Raw genomic sequence first — 21,988 nt, 5'->3', positions numbered from 1 at the left:
TAGTGGATAAAAAGGTTACTGCAAACAGGCTCGACAACACTGCACACATTGTAAACTGGAGGTTTTTTCATTCATTTTAATGGTTAAACATTTGCAGTAGTAAGCACAAACCTGGCAAACATCCAGTGTATCACAATTTGTATATGTAATGTTGTACTAGTTCAACAATGTATTAATATTTTCGGACTCTTTCTCCTTATAAATTACAAAATAAAAAAAGAAAAGAGAGAAAAGTAAATGAGAACACTTTCCTACTCTTTATACATAGAGCCATCTATAGTGACGGACATTTACATCAGAGTCTCCTTAAAGAAGGGCCAGCTAGAGGAGTATAAATACAAACACAAAAAAAAATACACAAAATACTTAAATTACAACTAACAACAAAATAAAAAGAGGAAAAAACAAACAAACAGGACAATTCTAAACATGGGTCAGTAGTTTGTGTTTTGATCCGAGGTGCTTTTCAGCACTTTTAGCCTTGCTTAAAAACCGACAGAACAATGTGGATTCTGTCGGCTTTTAAATAATCCAATGCTCTCGTGATTAGAGACAGGTTACAAAAACAGCAGGATGGAACTAAAAAAAACAACAAAATCTCCAACCTGACAGCAGCACCTGCTGCTTCAGCCATACAGACTGTTTGACATTCTCACCTTATGAATCCAACCCTGACGGGTAGGTCAGTATTTACACCAGTGTGACTGTGGAAACGGGCTCGACTCGCAGTGAGTAGTAGTAGTCAAGGTTAAAAGCCATGTGCACCTTGAAGCTCAACGATGCGTTTTTTGCTTGTTTTTTTTTGTTTTTAGATTTTGACAAAAAATACAGCAAATGTGAGTTAAGGAATGAATTCATCAAAGCTTTGGACTCTCAGACGGTGCCTACTAGTGGGACTGATCAGGACTTATTTCCAAGTTTAGCTCACCTCTGTGGCTTTTAAGGTGGGATCCTGTAATCAATGGCGAGAGACATCAGATACCACGCAGCCTTTAAATGAGGATGTGTTTGGTTTATCGTGGATTACAAAGAGGTTTCTTTTATCTTCTACTCACACTTCACACGTCACATATCTGCACTGAAACACACACAGGAGCACAAGGCTTCAACCTAAGTGGTTTAAATCGTGGAAGACGCAACAGATTCAGAATTTTAGCAGCTCCAACGGTGTGGTAAACAGCCTGGGTTGTGTCTTTGTGCAGATCTGCTTCCAGCTTTTTGTTACAACATGGTGAGAATGAATCGTCCTGAATGTCTAACAAAAAACAAATGTCTGGTTTTGCATAAAAGATGAAAGCATTTTCCTGGTTCTGCTGCTACAGATAAATGTGCTCATTCACCTTTAAAAATGGTTCAAGGTTTTGAGAAGTGCTGATAAATGTGTAAGCCTCGCATATTTGATATATTTTGTTCAGAATTGCTTGGTGAAAAAAAAAACCTTGGCACCCAGTTTAGAGTCTACAAGTTAAGCTGCATGTTCTGCGCTTCCAACTCAACATTAAACAGTCGATCCGGGAGCTACAAGTGCAACACTGCGAGCGAGGTGCACCTCGGTCACGTGACCAGGCGTGACCACGGCGGTCAGTCCTCCCCCTCCAGCTTCTGCGTGACGCACTTGATGCGGATGTTCTCCCGGAGGTTGCGGAGGCGCGCGCTGCGACTGGTGATTTCCTCTACGTAGGATTTGGGGAACCAGCCCCGCTCCCCGTCAGACAGCCTGATGCCCTCCACCCAGCCTGGAGGACGGCGACAACCCAGCTTAGACCTCGGCAACCATCGTCCAGAGATGTGCAGAACATTATCATGTCCCTTACCGTCGCTGGTGATGGTCTTGGCGTGAAGGATGTCGGCCTTCTCCAGCGTGAGCTCGTCGTGCTCCTGGGCTTGGTAGCTTTTGATGCACTGGACCTGGGATATATCTGAGAGGGGGAGACCAAAACCAGTGAGCACCATGAGTCGAGGGTTTACACCAGGAGGAGTCACGCCGCACCCAAACTCCTTTACTGACCAATCTCGCTGGCTTGCTCGATATCTTCGCGAGGATCGGATGGGAACATCGCTGTGATCCACCGCTGCTTCCCGCTCCTTGTGAACAAACAGCGGATAAATTGTCGCCCGATGACGCGCGCACGAGTTCCCACAAACCTACAGGCGAGAGCGAGACTCACTCGGTGTTGGACTTGAGCAGGATCTGGTGTTTGAGCTGCTGGCCTTCACACAACTGCAGGTGGAAGATGAAGCCTGAGATGCCCTGAAGCTTCTGGCTGAGGTCCTTAACTTTTAGCTCTCCAATCTTGGCGTGGACAAACACCATGAACTTCCATGGGCTGCAAAACAAGAGGCCGTTTTAAGAGATTTAGTTGAAGAGGGAGTGTAGTCAAGGGAGACCTGTGAAAATTCAAAGAGCAGGAGAGCAACTCTATGTCTTACTTTAGATTCCAAGAGACTGCTAATTCAGTACGGGGCAACATTTGCAAAACTGTCATGATAAACAAAAAATAAATAAATAAATAATAAAAAAAATCTGTATCTTTGAAAACACACTGAACGGCCCTACTTGATAACCATATGGACGCAAATGTTATGGGTCTTCTTCCACAACAGCTAAATGGCATTACAAGGCACTACTGGTAAGGAATGGGAAACCACTGAACTCTGCGTCAATAAAGACCTGCAACCAATTTGTCTTTGGTGAGTATGGATATTGGAGGAAATTGACTGATAAATGCTCTTCTGATGACAAAAATTACATCAACTATTGGCTGATCTCCAGTATGGATCATTTTCACATTAGCCTTCATGCCATGTATTGTTGTGCATTCGCACTAAAACTCATCACAGTTCCTGGTGTGTGTTTGCGTGGAACATCGGTGTCTACTACTGTGGTTACTCACTCCTTCCTCCTGGATAGCAGCAGGCAGTCGTTGAACAGATGGAGGTACACGGGCTTGGTGGGCAACTTGAGCTTGGACCCAGACATGGTCATCATCTGGGTGTCAACCTCCAGCAGCTCTCCGTGTTTCACAAGCCAGCGGGACTGAGAGATCAGAGGAAAGATCTGCAGGTAGAGAGCACGAGCTGGGTGAGGTCACTGGAGGAAATCTGGAGGAGGCCAAAGATGTTGGAACAAAGCTCCGCTCCGCTCACTTTTCCCTCAAAATTGATCTTCTTGTTGAGGTGAATCAATTCCTCCATTCTCTTCATGGACTGCACGCTGGAGTTGCATTCTTTGATGATCTAGGAGACGCACGCCAGCGTGGTTATTACCGCCGCACCGCACCAGCAGCAGCACTTCATCCAAGTAGTTATTAAAGATAATAATCACCTTTTTGAGCTCATTGAATGCCTTCGTGGCAGTGTCCTCGTCCCGAGATCCAGGGGTCGTCCTCTTCAGTATGTTCTGCAGAAAGGAAAACAAATACAATCCTGAATCCGTCTCAAAGAGAGTCACCAGAGAGTCAACAATACTCTGGCGACACGCCCCTGGAAATATGAGCCGCGGCAGCAAATTGCTTTGCTGGTCCCAAAATCACCGCATTTACAGCTTTCTCGTAAATGGATTTCAAGTGGAAACATGAAGTAAATATTTTAATCACGCACCTCCACCAGCATTTTAAGCCGTGTGATCCTCTGAAAGGGGAGAATTAGAAAAGAGGTCAGGGGAAGTCTTTGGCAGACGGGGTCCTCCTCCAAACGAGCCAGGATGGCGGGGAACCGAGCGTTCTCATGCCTGACACGACAAGATGAGCAAATTTAGATGATTTTAATGACTTTTAGTGAAAGAGGCTGTAAATTCCAGCAGGAGGGGAGGAAGGAAAAAAAATTCTACAGCCTTTAAATGAGTCATTTGCAAGTTTAGTCATGTGGTTGTAAAATAACACCTGAACAGCCTGAGAGGAAAGAATATGGTCATTCAGTCCAAAAAAAAAAAAAAAAATCATGGAAAGCTTGAAGTTTTGTATTGAAATGACAGAATTGTCCGGCACAGTTGGACACTTTTGTTTAAGTAGTAGAGTAAAAGCTTTACGCACTGATTGATTGCAAGTTTCACATTGTATCTTAATAAACAAAAAATAACTTTACTTTTTACTTTTGGATGATTTGCATTTATTTCTGACTATTTTGTTGTCTGAACAATTAAATAAACCAAATTCTGACATGAGTAAAAGTCATTTCCTCAGTTTCACCCATGAAGGACTTTTTCAGTTACAAATAGTATAGTTAATATAAAAAGTAACAACAAAATAATAGTCTCCCTGTCGATATGTACTTATTCATAATATATATATAAATCACATATACTTACACCTAAGGTATAGTTAGATACTTAGCGTTGGCGGATTGCTATTTTACAGGTGGTTAAAAGCTAGGTGGTTGTAAATGTAGTTCCTAGTTAAAATAAGCCACTACTTACAGTAATCGCTGGTATGTCTGTTCTTGGTACGCCTGGTTGGTCACATAAGGTAAATAAACCCTTCGCAGAGCCGGGCAGTGTTCCAGGACGATGTCGCACACGTCAAAACGAAGAATGTCTTCTTCCAACCTGTGCTCCAGATCCTGAAGAAACCTGGAGCAGAGGGGGAAACATGATGAAACAGAATCTGGGGAGTCACACCAATACATCGTCAGCGTAGGACTTTACCTCTCACTGACGTCTTTGACTTCAGGCAGCTTGGAGAAGAGCCACTGCTTATCCTGAGCTCCAAGACACTCTGCCAGCTCGTGGGACAACATGAAGTGGTCTACTGCGATCGTTAAACTACGAATGTATGAGGCCTCCGACGTCACCAGCTCAAACTTTGCCTGTGTTGAGGACGACAGAGTACATCAGCTGGTTCTTGTGGTGCATGTCCAATGGTCAGAAAGCATTCAGAGTTTCAAAGTCACCTCCTGCAACCTCCGCTCTTCGTTGCTGAAGAAGTCAAGCTGACCACTGGTGCGGACATCGGGGATGTCCTGCCACAGAGCAAAGGCGGAGCCCCGAGATGAACGGAAGGAGCTGGATGGAGACAGATTAGAAGGGGACGGAATCCCGTCTGACCCTTCGTCCCTGAGTCCTTCCTCCTCTGTGCCTGGCTCCTTCCCCTGCTGCCTCTGGATCTCTCTGTTGATGGCGACATCGCTGTACTCCTGGTACAGAATGGCTGTAAAGGACATTGACAGTGTAAAGTAATGTTTAAACTGGTCTGTCAAATTAACAAATACATGGGGGGAACTTACAGCCAGGCAAAAACCGTGACAAGCGATTTGAATTGGCAACTGTGGGAATTGCACCAGCGTCCTCCTCTATGGATTTCTTGCGCATTCTGTGAGGGAATTGAAGAGTTCACGTGAACGACTGCCGGCAGCCCTTTGCAGCTTCTAGTGAGAAAAAACACCATAGCGTGACATTTACGCGAGTTTCGTGCTCCACCGGTGCAAAGGCATGCTGCCTTCACTGCTAGGAACCAAACTAGGCGAAGGTCCAACGGGACTGTGGGGGGCGCTGTCAGTGGAACCAGCCGAGCTGCGATGCTTGCCGTTGGACTTGGCTGGAGGAAAAAAAGAAATTGGTGCTTTGCTTTTTCTCATCAAAGTAAAGACAATCTATTTGACGTTTATTGCAAGAAAATCAGGACATTTCTGTCAAGCCATTGGAGTGGATTGCTAGCCTGGTAACGTCAGTCGGAGGCCCTACAAAATAAATGCCATAACTTGGCTGAATAGAATGCTGAGGATGTGTAGGGAAAACATCAATTCCATCAAATCACAATTAATTTATCTTTCGATCTCCAGCTTTGTGCCTCCACTTGAGTCCAAATTGGCCCAAAACCACCTGAAGTGATGGGTGTGGTGTTTAGTAACCTTGGACTGGCTACTTACAGTCGGGGTTGAGGCTGAGGCCGGTGGATCCCTGTCTGTCCCGGGAGGCTACTCGAGCCGACAGTGACTTCCCCAGCTTCAGGGTGAAGGAGTTCTTTCTCTGAGACAGCTGAAGTCTGGATATCAGCTCTGAAGCCGAGAACCGCCGTCGCTCCTGATCCCCGTGGCGACCCCGTAGCAAAAAGCTTCCCCCCGACGCGCTCGATGTGTCCGTGCTGCCGCTGTCCTCCCTGAGTCCTGGCACTGAGTCCTCGATTATATGTAGAGGCTCCGTGGGGAGTTCATAAATGTCATCATGACTTAAGTTTGGAAGGTCTGAGACACCGTCGCTTGATGACGGACTTGAAACAGCCTCTAGGGAAGATAATCCACTGAGGTCTTCCTCCAGGAAGGATGCAAAAGGTCCAGGGAAGATGTAATCCGCATCCAGGATGGAGCTGCATTGAGACTCATCGCTCAGGCTCTCTGGGGAGTAAACTTGCATCTTTCGCCCTGGCAATTAGAGGGGAAAAATGTTTTAACGGATCAAGAAGAAACATGGTTTTAAGCTTTTGTTGCAATTTGTTGCAATTTGACTTACGGATAGATTTCTCTTTCAGTGATCCCTGGGAAGTCCTCCTCTGAGGCTGACCGGGATACAGGCTCTGAACGCCGGAACCCTCAGGTGGGGATGGAGAGCAAGGTGACTGAGATTCCCACGAGTCTCTGTTTGTGTACAGTGCTGAGAGGGGGAGCGTCAGGGGGAGGCTAAGGGGCGCGTGGAGTGGACGACACACGGTTGTCACTGCCACGGGCCTCTCGCTCTGCTCCTGCGAACAAATCCTGAAAGCATCCGGGCCCTGGAGCTCGTCATCGCCGGCGGATGCCAGAGGGCTGATGGTTGCCGAAGGTGTTTCGTCCTCACCTTCTGTCCCATGGCAGCCATTCTGGGCATCATTCAGTTCGTTCAGCGCCTGCCTGAAACCGTTCAGGGTCAACGGCTGCGTGGCGCATCGTGCGTCTGGGAGAATGGTCGGCCTCGGAGAGACGAGGCCGTTCAGTTTGGGACTCGCCGGTGGCTGGAGCTCGATAAACGACAGCGTCTCCTGCTGGCACACGGCCACGTGCTTGTGATGACAAGGGAAGGGGAGGCGCCGGTCCTCCGGGGACTCGCTTAGAGCCGGTGAGTCTCCCGAGCTGGGGATCCACATGCTGGCACTCTCTCCACGGCAGCGAAGGTGGGGTTGAAAGTCAGGAAACGGCGAGAATCCATAGCCAGGGAGCATGGCTGAACAGACTCATGGACGCTGCGGGAACAAGACGGAGAAAGACGTGGATTTAATATGCGAAGCTGGGAACCACCGATGAGCCGATGCTACTGAGAGAGTTACTCTTTAAAAGAGTTGGGTCCAAGAGCTTCAGTGTCGTTAGATGGCAAAATAGTAGTTTTAAATTACTGGCCCACAACTTTGTCAACAAAGTAGTAAACCAAACTAAATGGATCGTTATATTTGACTGGTTTAGGGAGAGGGATCATTTTAAAAACACAAACATCTTACTATGTAATTTTTTTTCTGTCCTCTTTTTTGGATCATCTTCAAGACTTTCATCAAACACACACATAGACTTAGAAAGTCCAGATGGAGTCCATTGATATCTCACAGTCATAAGTCATTCTCTCCGAGACACACACACATACAGGGAAGTCTGGTAGTGTGTCTCCTGAGCCGTGTCTTCCTGCTCTAATTAAAGACCACTCCACACGAGGTATTCAGCCCCTGTACTTAACATGGTTGTACACACACACACACACACACACACACACACACACACACACACACACACACACACACACACACACACGCACACGCGTGCACGCGCGCGCAAAAAGGCAGGACTGCACTGACACTGCTACACCAGGTAGACGGAGGAAGACAGCCCACTGTCTTTCACCTGAGATCTGCTCTCATCCATCACTCCCTCTCGCTCGACCCGCGGCTCCTTTTCTGATCAACTGTTTACAGTAGCTGTCTGTTTGAAGGCAGCTGCAGCGGCTCGTAAAGTTATCTCTCCTGGGCTGCCTGACACGCTCTTGAACACACACACACTCATTGCAAAACAAACAGACACACACTTTGTGTCCTCATACCCCCTGCTTCCTGAGCAGGTAATCCTTAACTGCTGCCTTAAACACCAGGTAAAACACGTGTGCGCGTGCATGCACGCTCACACACACACACACACACACACACATACACACCCGTATGCAGGGGATTTATTCAGCCAGCCTGTCTCCCCTCACGATTGATTCCATTCTATGCAGATGATTTTCAAAAAGCATCAGCGTCATAACAACATGTTTTCTTAAACATTCGCAAAGTATTTCTGAAAGTTTCACGATAGGTCATCTTTGCTCCTACACATCATAAGTCATTGGACTAAGCTGCATACAGTCAGACTTTGGTCTCCAAACTCCCGCCATGTGGAACGTTTATTACTTAAGTAGCAGCGTTTCCTATAACAGCAACCAGCGAGCTGACAAATGAGAAAAGGTCCATCCTGTCTCTTTGTGTGTGTGTGTGTGTGTGTGTGTGTGTGTGTGTGTGTGCACGAGAACACTGAAGAAGCTGAAAACCCAGAATGGCGTCAATGAAGGGATAAATATACCGGTCATGTTTTGTGGAAATGAGAAAGATACGGGAGGTGGAAGGGACTGGTGGGGACAAAAGGAAGCTCCCCTGTGGTTCTGAATGGACTTCAGGCTCAGCAGCTGAAAACTGATAAACAGACCAAAGATCTTAAGGCTGCTTTCGCTTTGCCCCTCTGAGATTGTGTTCATGCAGATAGTTGACCGTTGGAATCAGCAGCCTCTGCACCTTATTGGTGTCACAATAAAACTGGAGTAGCAACGGAGATCCTGACCCATTAAAGTGAAGCCCAACTCGGTGGATGAAAAGCCAGATTAATGATTTCCTCGACACAGCGTTTATTTGTCTGGAGAATCAAAGGCCGGAAGCGTCATTTAACGAGAGTGCGCGCACACACGCACACACGCACGCACACATGCCCGCAGACGCCAGTACCGGCCTGACCTTGTGGCGAGCACAGTCATTCGTCAGTCTCCGCTGGTGAGGAACCAGCGGAACCATTACACATGCACACGTACGCGGGCGTGCACGTCAGCTCAGGCACAAACGGTTACCTGTTCCCCGCAGCAGACAATAGCAGCCTTTGTGTGTGTGTGTGTGTGTGTGTGTGGGTGTGTGTGTGTGACATGGCCAGGCTGCCCTGAGCAGAGGACACCTGAGAGGCTGTGGGAACTCCTCACACGCAGCAGTGCTGCAGGACTTTTATCATAAACGTACTTTAGTAAGTCCTGCAAGGAAGGTTTTCCTGTGTTTTTGGAGGATTAAAGTCCACATTCTCGAAAATGTTAAAATTTCAAGGTGTTTATTTTTTGCATATTCTCGTGGGTGTGGCTTTCTTTGTGCAATAAGGTCGCACGGTAGAGGAAAAACTGTGAAAAGTTTTTTTTTCTTTTCTCTTGATCAAAGATCAAACTGTTGCACAACCTACAGGAAAGTGATGCATGAACGCTGAAAAGAGAACTAAACAACTGAACACTGTAACCTACTTTGGAACGGCATCACTGACTTCACAGCTCTGCAAGCCACAGGTTGGTCAGTTTCAAGCCTGAACTCTCGCACATCCACTTTGTCGAGCTCCAGTCTGAAGTGTTTTCAGCTGGCCTGAGCGCCAAGGAACCGGATCAGAATCAAGATGAAAGGACTCGTGTGGTTGAAATCTGATTGGTCCACTCTCCAACTGACTGACAGGGAGTTCTTCAAATCACCTTTAGTTCGCCTTTTTTAAACTTTACACACACACACAAACACACACACACACACACACACAAACACACATACACATTGTACCTGCATCCATGTGGGATAAAATATAAAAATTTAAATTTCGGCAGTTATATTTTTAGACGGTCATTTCATTTTTCTTCTTCTAAATGCTACTTTATATATATATATATATATATATATATATATATACATACTGTATATACTGTATATATATGTCACACATTCAAAAGTTCTAGTTCAAAGACAAATTCCTTGCCGCCAAATGAATCAAACTTGGTGATGCTGATGACGCGGGCATTCCTCAGGCTGATACGGAGCATCATATCAAAACATTAAAAGTTCAGGTTCTCGGAGGTGTAATTTCCCTTGTCACAGCAGGCTGTTATTTGTGACGGTTATGGACTTTCCCCCCCCTGTAATTTCAGCCGGCAGCTCTAAGACGGCGCGGCTGCTCGCAGCCTCTAATGAGCGGCGCTCCGGCATGTCCTCGCTGCCAACCACGATATGTCGAAAAATCCTTAAATCTGGGATTTTATTTTTTCTTCATCTTCCGTGATCTGGGAATAATTCCTCTGCAGGGCGCGCCGTCATGCAAATACAGCATAAATCTGAGCAGAGCCGAAAGTTGCACAAGTGCGCGGCAGGAGGAGTGGGATGTTTGCAGGGTTTAGAGGCGAAGGTGTTAAAACAGCTGGCTGGACTGTTTGGAGCCGTACATGAAGATGAAGATTTAAATCCTCACATGAGGTTTGACAGCAAGACCACTTTCACTCATGGCACGTGACTTTTGGAAAATACTTTCTCTGTAAAAAGGCAGCAGCATTTTTAAGGTTGTAACAGTATAAACAAAACTTTGTCTCTGCAAATGCAGATTTATTTATAATGCATTTTGTTCACGTCATGCAACCAAAGTGTTCAAGTTGGTAATTTAAAGTAACCTCACTGTGCTGAGATTTCACATATGAATTTTTTTTTTTTGGGCGGTTACAGTTTTGTGTAGTTTTTTTGTTTGACATTGTAGAAACTATAAGCTGCTATCAAATCCCCCAGCTCAGGTAGCGTTTATACATCTTTTACTATTTTCATCCATCAATCTACTATCTGGAACTTCCCCCAGTTTGCTTATGCAAACATTGGCAGACTTCTTGTTTTGTTTTTTTTTTGTTTTTTTCTAAATAAAAGTATTTCAGCTCAAGCCGGGCCTTTCTAAATTCCAAAGTTTCTGAAGCAATTTGAGCCCAGAAACATTTCCCCTCTAAATCTGTTGCGTTAAAGCTGCTCATACATGGCGACAACCCGGAGACCCGGAGATTATCAGTCTGAAAGGTCTGCCAAGGGCTTTTTTCAGTAGCACAGAACCAAGCAGAAACTCTGCCAGTCGGAGCTTTGCTTTGGGATTAATGTTAACTTCCTGCACCAGGAGACAGGCCAAAAAAACAAAAGTGCCACTGTGCAGATGGGAGCTGTGCAGCTGAGCAAATACATATACATGAAGAGAGAGAGAGAGAGGGGGAGAGAGAGTCAAAGAATTTAAAATTAAAACAATAAAATATTGTGCTTTGTGTCACCCACAAAGCACATCAACTGATTTGAGTGATTTTACAAGCCAGTAAATTGAATGATTTTTGCTGCTTGCTTCTCTCCGAGAGAACACAATGCTGCTCAAACAATAAGAAGGCTGTGTGCTGCTGCTTGTTTTCCCTGCTGGGCGAGGTGAAGGTAGAGAGCTCCACTGGCGCTGCAGAGTCACACTTTTGAGAGGAACCCCAACAAAAACAAAATAACCCACATTCAGAAGGTGAACGAGGTCAGACGGTGCTGCGGCGCTTCTGGTCACAGATGAGAGGTTCTGATATTTTATGCTTCAGACTTTTTCAAACGATAATCCTTCCTTCCCTCCCACCCTCCTCCATACCCCCAGCCTCACAAACGCACGGCTCCTCCCCGTGACTGTAACTCTCCGGCTGTGTGTTTGGTCAGACAGGCTGGAGTGTCCTCGCTGTGTGGTGCAAGCCGCTGGCGTGTGCGTGCCACATCGCAGTCCAACCTGGTGGCATCGGGCCGCTAATTGCCAGGGGTGGGGGGGCAACAAACCGTAAAAAGAGGCCGGCTCTGTCTGCCGGGACGAGATGTGACGTCATTCAGCGTCACTCCGAGAAAAGAGGAGAGGATAAATGAAAACAACAAAACAAACAAACAAAAAAGATCCTCCAGATCTCCTGGCTGGAAGCTGATGAGATTCAGAGAGATGAAGTTTGAATAAGCCACAACAACGGCATCTTTAGCAAACTTTAGATGGATTCACATCTTAGATTTGAGGAACGTCTTTCCTTTTTAAAGGTGGATGTGACCAGACAGTCGGATATTGTAACCGATTAGAAGACCTGCAGTGTGAATCCAGTCTCAGCGGTTTGTCGGAGCTCCAGACTGAGTTTGAGTCCCGCCTCCTCCGAATAATTCTGCCGTCCAGCAAAAATAGCAAAAAACAAAATCAGTTTTGTGAACCGGCAACCGCCTCGAATTTTCAACAGGTCTCCTGCAGCCCTCGCTAACAGCCGTCGCTAACGGCAGTGCAGATTATCATGTGTTGACGGGGGATAATTAAACTCAACCTGTCAACCAGATTTCATAATAACCTTCAAAAGAGACGGTTAGGTTTTTATGTTGTGTGATGCAAATTGCCAAATTCCCAGTTCAAATTTGTTCCGTCTCTAAATTATACAAATTGTCTTTCGTCGATGTTTAATGTAGCAAACAAGGTGGGCAACAACAACAACAACAACAACAACAAGGTGTGTGAATCCCTCTCCCCGAGGTGAAATACCTGGATGAAAGGCCGGTCAGCATCTTCTCGCTGCGCCGACTGCCGCCATCTAAAGCCTCTCCATCAAAACAAACTTCTTAGCGTGTCTCGCATTCCAAACGGGGAGGAGGGAGGAAAAAAAAAGTCCAACCACATGTCAGACTGATGCTTTGACCCGAGCGCTTCATTTTTTTTTTCCTCCTGGGAGGACGATGCACCGGCTGACGCATCTTTGCGCTAAATGGCTGAATAATTCGGGGTCAGGGGGTTTCTGGGTAATCTCCCGCGCTCCCGCTGAGACAGGTGAGCTGATCAGAGGAGGCGGGTGTATGAGGGGGTGGGGTGGGTGGTGGTGGTGGGAGCGGGGGGGTTACCATAATGTTTACGCAGGGTTGTGGGACCCCTTAATCCTCCTCTGCAGCTTCGGGCCTCGCAGCCACGACGCTCTGACAGGAGGCCGACACGCACCTGTGTGTGTGTGTGTGTGTGTGTGTGTGTGTGTGTGTGTGTGTGTGTGTGTGTGTGAGTCATGACCCCTGATTGGAAGCGACAGGTCGTGGAGAGGCCTTCCCCGACCCCGTCGTCTCGCCAGGCCGACTTCCCGCTAACCGACTTGGACAAACACTGATCTCCCCTTTTAAGAGGGCTGGAAAAAAATGGCCACCATCTCACACGTAAACGCCAAGACTTTTGTAACCTTTGACCTCCAGCCCACCCCCCCCCCCCCCCCGATTCCCTCCCTCCCTCTCTCTCCACACAGTGTTGTCCCACAGATTACTTTTCAGACCTCTGGCATTGTCACTTTTTTGCTATCTCAAATCCTCACTTCTTTATTTGAATTATTCTTTTACTCTCTATGCACTCTTTTAGCCCCGTTCAGACTGGCGGGCAAAATCCGATTTTCAGCCCAACCAGATTGAAACCGTATGGCTGTTTTGTCGTCTGAGCAGTCACAAATCACGTGAAATCCAATTTTTGCAAAACGGATTGAAACCACTTTCGGGAGAGATAGTTTCAAATGGCATTTGGACAGATGTGTCTCAGTGTGAACGGCTCCAAACACACCCATCGGGTTTTGACTGTCCGTGACTTTGCGCGGTGCAAGAGCCAATGCGCCAGACCAGAGGGCGCGGATTCGAGGTGTGGAGCTGTAACGCAATGGAGCAGACAGAAGAAACCAGCAGTCCCTGGTCATTGCCTCATCAGTCTGTGGGGAGAAACTGTGGCTCCGTTCAAGCCAAGGTACCGCAAGGTATCGCAACAAGTGCCGCTGTCGCAGTTATATGATGCCACACACTGCACGCTACGCTGGACGAAGTCATTGCTACAGCAACCTGTCAGATGGGTCAATAATCTGGCCCGGTCTGAACAGAGCCAGATCCCATTTGGACAACTGCTCAAAACAGTGTGGACAGTCAGCCAACAAAATTTGGATTTGAGAAGGAATCTGATTTGAATCTAATTTGCCTGCAGTCCGATGGCCTTTGTGAACTGATTGTGCAATGAGGAACGCAATTTCCCTAATAATAAAAGATCTATCTATCTATCTATCCATCCATCCATCCATCCATCCATCCACTCCCAAGCCACCACACCCCACCTACCCCATCACCCTCGCGACTCCCCCTCTCAAAAAACACCGGGGTCACTTCCACAGAAGGAGACGTGCAGCACAAAGGGGCCCTTTGACAACCTCGGTGGAAACAACCTGCCGTAATCGCGGCGCTTTGCCGTAAGTCGCCGAAGCCGAGCAGCCGGAGGAGGGGCGAGAGGCGTCAGCGAGCGCCAAATCCCGAAGAATCTTATAATCGGCACCTCCTGACAGACGCTGGTTGTCTGCGTGTGAGCGGATGAGTGCTGAGCTCGCATGTTTTCTTCGGTGGCATTTGTTCAAATATAATTAGGTGGATGACGGATTCCTGTCTTTCTCCCGCGTGCGCGTCGCCCTGTCGGCAGATTTACAAATCGGCGCCCTGATCCACAACCCAGGAGTTATGAAACTGAGACACTGTGTAATGGCTTTTAAATACAACCAGTGAGAATAAAAAGAAGACTCAATAGAACCTTACACAGCGGCTTCCTTTAACTTCATGAAAATGAGTCATTATTTGGAAGAAGTTTTTTTAAAAAAATTACTAAACTAAACTAAACTAAACTCCTTCCTTCAGAAATGTTCTCAAGAGGATCAGGGAATTGTTCCCTTGTGACATCATAAAGGGCAACCCAACCACTTCTAGGGTCAGTTGCTGGCTCTGTCCACTGAAACCACCTTGTTTTTGTTTCTAGGTTGGTTGTGAACTTTATTTCGAACAACTTAAGATTGAACAAGCAAGTTACTAAAATAAATAAAAATAATACATATATTTTTTTTGAAATCCAAAATGGAATAGGAGGAAGCAGAGCTTATCCATCCCGGTGTTAACATATATTGCAATTACAAATTAAAGAAAAAGACAAGGAAAAAACATACTTTTCATTTCCTTCCAGACATGAGAAAGATGTAACAAGGCAGAAGAATTTTAGCAGGAAGCTACAAAAAAGAAAAGAAAAGAAAAGAAAAGCAAATGAATTGTGCAGGTCTGCTTCACTGGCGTCAAATCCAGATCTGATGATACAGGCCTTCCAAGCTTCACCTGAAATCTCCCACATATTTGCCTTAATGGCCCTGAGGCCGATGATCTGACTGACATGGCCGAGGACCGTGTTTATTTTCCCTCATTACAGGGTTTTCCTTGGCCCGAGTTTATAAATAAGACGTATAGACGGTCGCTGCCGCGCTCGGGCTTGTCAATCAGAGCCTCAGAGTCTCTGAAGCTCAGCGGGCTGACCTACTTTACCGCAGAGCTGATGCACCATTTCCCCCTCGTCTTCTGCTCCACTTTCTCCCAGCTGAGCGCCGCTGGTTTCTCCTTACGGCCCCCCCAACACCCCTCCACAACCCCCCTGCCCCCGCACACACACACACAGACACACACACACACAGACACACACACACACATACACACACACGCACACACGCACACGCACACACGCACACACACACACCTTTTTATTGTGCGGACAGGTATGGACAAGCCGTCCGCTCATTTGGCTGCTTGTTGTTTTGAAAACCTAACCAGCTTAAAAAGAAAAAAAAAAAAAGTAGAACAGCCCTTTTAAGGAGCGGGACGGAGTCCAACTACCCCCCCGCCCCCAGCCTCCTGACTATAAACTATTGAGACGCGGCGCTCTGAATTCCACCGGTGTCATCGGAAATCTAATTGACGAGCCTCCGACTTGCGACGCGACAACAACACCTGGTCCGTCTGCTGCTTCTGCGAACTGCCGCAAAAACAAAAAGCATCCGTCAGTCCACCCGGACGCCCAGACGGACGAGGAGCAGCGACGCCTCATCTCTCACGGCTTACAAGATGTGAAAAACACTCAGCGCGTCCAGGATGGAAACGTGAAAGAAGGCCCGAGGGCTCGGCTGCCAGACAGCTGTGCAGCAACACGACCTGCAGGCTGCAGGGTTTTTTGGGGTTTTTTTTTTTTTTTACTCCCATTAGGGCCCAAATATTCCCTGACATGTCAGAATAAGGAACGACACCGTGGTTGCACTTTTTCGCTTTTCCAGCGCTGCAGGTTTTCCCCTGAGAAAACACTGTTTGTTTTTTTTTCCCTCTGCTTGCAGAAGGCGCACTTCTTTCAACGCGGCCGGTGGTCCTGTTATACGACTCAGGTATGGAGGCAAGTTCACGTCCGTCCTCAGAGAGAGAGAGACAGAGAGAGAGAGAGAGCGAGAGAGAGAGAGAGAGAGAGAGAGAGAGAGAGAGAGAAACCCACCCACCCCCTCCTCCTCCTCCTCCTCTCCTTGCTCGGAGCCGAGAGCCGAGACACTTTTCCACATTCCCCGGATGACTCCGGCCCGGCTCATTCCTCTGAAATTGACCACTAAAGCGAGGCTGCAGACAAACAAAGAGGAAAAAAAAAAGTCGGCCACGCACGTGCGAGAGCCGTGCAGGGCCGCTATTACGGCCCATTAGGGCCGCTGCTATTTAGGCCACGAGGCAAAAAACAGGCCGGGAGCCTCTCTGGAAGTGCGTGGAGGACAGGTTGATGATGGGCCGACCCAGGTCACAGCATTCAAACCAGAAAGAAAAATACTGTGTGTGTGTGTGTCACGGTCAAAGCTGAGTGCGAGCACGTGAGGCCGCTGAGGGGAGGGAAAAGGCTGCACGAGGGTGCGGCAACATGGGTTGTTGTCCACCCCCCCTCACACACACACACGCACACACGCACACGCACACGTTTAGACAGCGAGGTGTCTGATGGGCAGGTGCTCTCCAGACATGCTGCTGGTGGTGGTGGTGGGAGGGGCGGGGCCATAAATCTGATTATGATATGAGCACGTGGGAGGAAAACAACACACACACACACACACACACACACACACACACACACACACACACACGTTTCGACAGCGAGGTGTCTGATGGGCAGGTGCTCTCCAGACATGCTGCTGGTGGTGGTGGTGGGAGGGGCGGGGCCATAAATCTGATTATGATATGAGCACGTGGGAGGAAAACAACACACACACACACACACACACACACACATACACACACACACACACACACACACACACACACACACACACAGACATACTTGTGGGTGAATAAAGCTGTTTTAAAGGGCTGGTGCTGGTGGGACATGAGACAACAGGTCATCACAGAGCTGCAACTGGTGTCTGCTGGAACTCACTGATGAAATAAAAAAAAAAACACATAACATTTGTAGACTGACCCTGCAGTCACCTGACTGGTCCTGGTTGTCATCTGCTGTTTGTGGTGCGTCACGCTACACGCTCTACATCTACTCCATCTCGCACACTGGGCTCTTTAACTGCCTTGTGCTCCAACCTGCGTCGCTGCCTTCACCTCTCGTCCTTATCAGCGGCCCCGGCCGCCACACTGGGGATTTCCAGGCTGTAATAAAGCGCAACAGAACAGGTCCAAGGTCCAGATTTATGCCTCTCTCCCTCTCTCTCTGCCCAGCGCGCAGGTGGCCCGTCGTTTGCGGTGACTGACTTGCCCCCCCACCCCCCACCCCTTCCCTCCCTCCGACTCTCCTCAGTAAATCAGATAATCTCGAAGACGCACACAGCTATCAATTTGCGCCGCAGCCAAAATATGGACCTGCCGACCGTCCGCACATGCAGCAGTAAAACCCGCATGACGGCGCAATGAGTCACCCTGCTGAGGCAGACGGGTGGAGAGGAGAGAGGAGGAGGAGAGGGCCTACATCATTTGGGCACCCAGGGTCGAGGAGGGCATGGACAGAAATAAAAAAAAAGAAGAAGAAGAAGAAGAACACAAAAAGTTTGTTGGTTGCTTTCTTTCACAAATCCCGTGAACAAAACACAACCGAGGCCCAAACTGAACCGGTGAGACACCACCAGGTGAAGCCTCAACGCTCCCAGCCTACAGGGGTCTCCTCTCAGCGCCCCCCTCCACCACCCCGAGGAGAAGCTCCGGAGCCTCGCAGCCTCAGATTCCCACGGAGGGGCCCGACAGTTTCAGCCATGTACAATTTTTTAACAACCCCTCATCCGGCATACTCCAGACATGCACTTACCTGCCCCGGCTCTGCTCTGCGGCGGCTCACTGTTGCACTGTAACCACCAGAGAGCTGAGCCCCCCCCCTCACAACCCCTCCAACCCCCACAATGCACCGCTCAGCACAGCTGCTCGCTGACTTTTACATGCAGGCAGCATGTACAGGGAGGAAGGGGGGGAGGTTGGGGGGAGTAATGTAAAGCTCTGGGTTGAGCTGGAAGGATTCGTGCAACAGCTTGAGAGGAATATTTGACAACCTGTGAACCCTTTGGAAAAAAAAACAACTTTGCAAAACTGCTTCATGACGAGATCTAGACGTGCATGCGGCTACGGTGCAACGCGCCCGTGGCAGGGAGTTCAGCGTCGGGATCGTCTCCCACCTGAGACCCGCTCGCGGAGACAATAGGCAGCTTTGTTTTACGAGGCTGTCAGAGGAAAAAAAAAACACACAAAAAAGCCACAGCGCAGCTCGCCGGATAAAACACACCGTACGGAAAAAAAATTGAAGCTGCAAGCTTCAACTTTCAACACTCGCAGCAGCAGGAACAGAAACAGAGGAGTGGGAACATCTTCCTCCGCTTTGTTCACTCTGTGTGTGTGTGTGTGTGTGTGTGTGTGTGTGTGTGTGTGTGTGTGTGTGTGTCAGCACTCTACCTCGCTGGTGTGAGCAGCCTCAGTGCGTGTGCTGGACGGTGGCCAGCAGCGGCAGCGGCAGCAGCAGCGTGTGAATCCAGGCCACCCCGGGGTCAGGCTGAGCCCCTCCGCTATCCATTGCTGCCTTGTGTTCCTCCCGGTTTCTCTGCTCCCTCCTCCTCCTCCACCTCCTCCTCCTGCTCTTCTCCTCTCCTCCTGCTTCTGGAATTCCTTCCTTCCGCTCCAAAACTTTACTAGTTCTCCCCCTCTGCCGTCCTCATGCTCGGCCTCCTCCTCCTCCTCGGAGAAAACGCCACAGGAAGGAAGGGGGAAAAAAAGAGGAGCAAGTTGGAGAAAGGAGCCACCACTTGCTGCTCCTCTGAGCTACTTACAATGCAGATCCCCTCTCTAAGCTCCTCTCTGCTCTGCCTCCGCTCTCTCTCACACTCCTTCTCCCCTCCCTCTCTGGCTGCCTGCTGCCAGGGAAGAGCTCTCTCTCCCTTTTCTCTCTGTCTCCTCCTCCTCCCACACCCCCGCCGTCTCCTCGCCCTGCCTCTACCTCTAATAGTTATTTAGTGTCTCGTTTCAGCACCTGCTCGCAGGGACACAAACCCTCGCTGGCTGCTGCAGGGGACGGGGCTCATTGCGGCCGTGTTTAAGGCCCGGAGTGTAATTTTTATTTTATTTTTGAGCGGCGACACACGGATGTGGCCGCGTGAACGGTGTGAGAAATGTCAGACGTGCACATTTAGCACGGCAAAGTGGTGTTTATCTGCCCAGAGCAGCTCCTGTTTTCAGTCCCAAACCACCAACTTATCAGCACTCGCTATTGACAATGATTCAAATGAGCAGGTGTCCAGAACAGTGCGTTGACTTGTGTAATTTGCAAGTCATACAAGCCAAATTTATGACTTCATTCTCCCTAAGGTTGTACAGACACAATGCTGCTTATGAACTTTGTACTTTCCCTCGACCATCGAGACCTGCTGGTGGAAGCAGAAAGATGCTTTTAATTTAAAAAAAAAATTCCCAGAAAACATCAGATTTAGCCCTCTGTTTTAGACCTTCCACCTGTCGGGAGAAGGAGAAAAACAAGGCAGTCTCAGAGGGGCGGAGCCAACACCTGGCTGGGGGTGTGGTCACCCAGCTGCTAATATCTATCAGTTGTCAGTGCCTTCTGTTCATTGACAAGAGAGACACAGATTTGGAGACAAAAAAAATGTTGGAAAAGTTTTCAAAATATGGAACTTTTAAATATATTTGAATAAAAGACTTGATTGGTTGGTTTTTGGTTGTTTTTTCCTGTACAAGTACTTTGAGAGATTCTCTCTCTTTCTCTGTACTGTTGAAAATTGAAAATACATTCTGTCCAAATGAAATCAAAGGAACTGCAAGACTTTTCAACACTGAGGCACTTTTACACCAGACACCACTTTAAATAATTAATGGATTAATTGCATGTTTAATAGATCTTGTGCGAAACGGCGCATCAGCAAAAAAACAAAAAAACAAAACTGTTTTTAGTGACAACATCAACTTCAGAGGCAACTGCGCTGATTTACGCCGCATTTCCAACCGTTTTCAGAATCTCAAAAATAATAATTAGACAACGTTTCTGAAGATAATTGCTTGTCACCTTTCTTCTCGCTCCAGCAGTCGGTGTCCAAATCGCATACCTGCGCCGGCTGACTTGCAGCGACTCTCTCCAGCTGCAGGCCAGGACAGAGACTCTCTGCAATCACAACAATGGGAAGATGAATGCGGCGAGCGGAGAGCAAATGGTGGGAGGGGATTCGCTAGGAAAATAACTAACGCATGTACGTGGAAGGATCGCAGGAGTGAGGCGAAGGACAAAGTGAGAGTGGAAGGGAGGGGAGCTGTGAGGAAGGGGCTCAGGAGGAGGAGGGGGTAGAGAAAGAGGAGGAGGAGGAAATAAAAAGTCAGGAGCTGCCCGAGGCCACGGCTGGCGGTGGAGTTTGTGAGGGGAGGAGAGGGAGGAAGAGAGAAATCATCGGTGAACACCTGCCTGCTGCTGACCGCCAATAAATCAGCCTCCTCTCCATCCGTCAGAGGGGCTGTTATGTCACTTTCAGAGGGAGGGACGCACGAGCCAGAGGAGAAGAGGCGAGTGGGGTGAGATGGATGAGATTAAAGTTCCTCCCCTGCAGCTCTGTCAGGGCCGTGTCTCTCTCTCTCCTCTCTCTCTCTCTCTCCACCCCCGTTGACGTCTCACCAAGTCCAAATATCACAGAGTGAGTCGCTCTGCATTAAGTGACACAGAACAGAAGCCTCTGCTTGGTAAACACCGGCTGTGGGCTCCTGCTACTGCTGCTACTGCTACTGGAGAGGGTGTCGATGTTTGCAGGTGATTATAACAGTCATTACACCAGACCACCGGTGTGTTGGAGGAGTGTATACCAACTGGGCTTGTTGTCCCATCACCCTCTTCCACCCCTGAAGCTCTCTCCCCTCCCTCATCCTTCTCCAGCTCCCAACGCTGTCAATTAAACAATTGCAGCGAGATGCTACTGATAACCCAGCAGCCTAAAACAGTCATTTACAGGAGGAACAAAACAGCACAGCCACTTGAGACGCCGGTCGCGCCGTACCCTCGTTAGCTCAGCTTGGGTTTTTTATTTTTTGTTGTTTGTTGTACCGGAGGCTCCCCGAGGACCTGCAGGGAGTCGGTTTGTTTTTCTTTCTACCTGCAGAGCATGACTACAACATCCGTGTTGGCTCAGCATTCTCTGGAATCGTAAACTTTTCTGTTAATGCACAACTAGACACTGTGACGCTGTTGCCCACTAACACTACTAACCTTAGCCTGTACTTGCACTTCCTGCAAGCTATTTTCTGTTCTTCTTCCTCCACATTTTCTTTTTGTAGATTTTTTTTATTTATTTTTAGCCTAACAGCTTTTTGAACATTTTGTGACCAAAATAAATGCGCACTCTGTCAGCAAAAGAATACTGACCTGGATCAGTGTGCTGGTAGTCTGGCTGTCTGACATGGAACACAAGCCTAACTGGACCAAGACAAAGGAAAACACAGGTTATATACACAACAATTAACGGGGGACAGGTGGGAACAATCATGGTGGGAAAAAGACAATCAGACAGGTGGAGAAGGCACAAGAGCACGTTACCTGAAGTTAATGGACGTAGGAAAAAAAAAAATAATTAAAAAGAAAAGAAAAGAAAGAGGAAATCATGAGTCAGACAAGGCAGAAACAAATGAAAACA

The 21,988-nt window shown here is 48.0% G+C and overlaps 1 protein-coding gene across 1 annotated transcript; it reads right to left on the bottom strand.

The window, feature by feature from the left end:
* Positions 1 to 56: 56 nt before the first annotated feature.
* On the bottom strand, positions 57 to 19,215 carry arhgef19 (Rho guanine nucleotide exchange factor (GEF) 19). The gene is made up of 16 exons (XM_076026497.1): positions 18,768 to 19,215; positions 6,443 to 7,148; positions 5,863 to 6,354; positions 5,396 to 5,531; positions 5,221 to 5,306; positions 4,888 to 5,144; positions 4,643 to 4,803; positions 4,415 to 4,567; positions 3,601 to 3,730; positions 3,326 to 3,400; positions 3,148 to 3,237; positions 2,895 to 3,058; positions 2,169 to 2,327; positions 2,009 to 2,085; positions 1,815 to 1,919; positions 57 to 1,736 (listed from the first exon to the last, which is right to left on the bottom strand). The coding sequence occupies exons 2-16, from the start codon at positions 7,125 to 7,127 to the stop codon at positions 1,582 to 1,584; spliced, it is 2,925 nt and encodes a 974-aa protein (XP_075882612.1). The 5' UTR covers positions 7,128 to 7,148; positions 18,768 to 19,215; the 3' UTR covers positions 57 to 1,581.
* Between the last annotated feature and the right edge of the window lie 2,773 nt (positions 19,216 to 21,988).

Source organism: Nelusetta ayraudi, unplaced genomic scaffold, assembly GCF_046127955.1.
Source record: "Nelusetta ayraudi isolate G7.1 ecotype Tasmania unplaced genomic scaffold, CSIRO-AGI_Nayr_v1 ptg000019l, whole genome shotgun sequence".
NCBI lineage: Eukaryota > Metazoa > Chordata > Actinopteri > Tetraodontiformes > Monacanthidae > Nelusetta > Nelusetta ayraudi.
The sequence above is the reverse complement of the archived record's forward strand: the minus strand, read 5'-3'. Positions and strand labels throughout refer to the sequence as shown.

Excerpts from the sequence above, each read along its gene's own strand:
- arhgef19 (XM_076026497.1), bottom strand. The coding sequence starts at position 7,127 with ATGCTCCCTGGCTATGGATTCTCGCCGTTTCCTGACTTTCAACCCCAC. Across the intron at positions 6,355-6,442 it reads ACTGAAAGAGAAATCTATCC|GGCGAAAGATGCAAGTTTAC; the intron begins GTAAGTCAAATT and ends TCTAATTGCCAG. Across the intron at positions 5,145-5,220 it reads GTCACGGTTTTTGCCTGGCT|CCATTCTGTACCAGGAGTAC; the intron begins GTAAGTTCCCCC and ends TGTCCTTTACAG.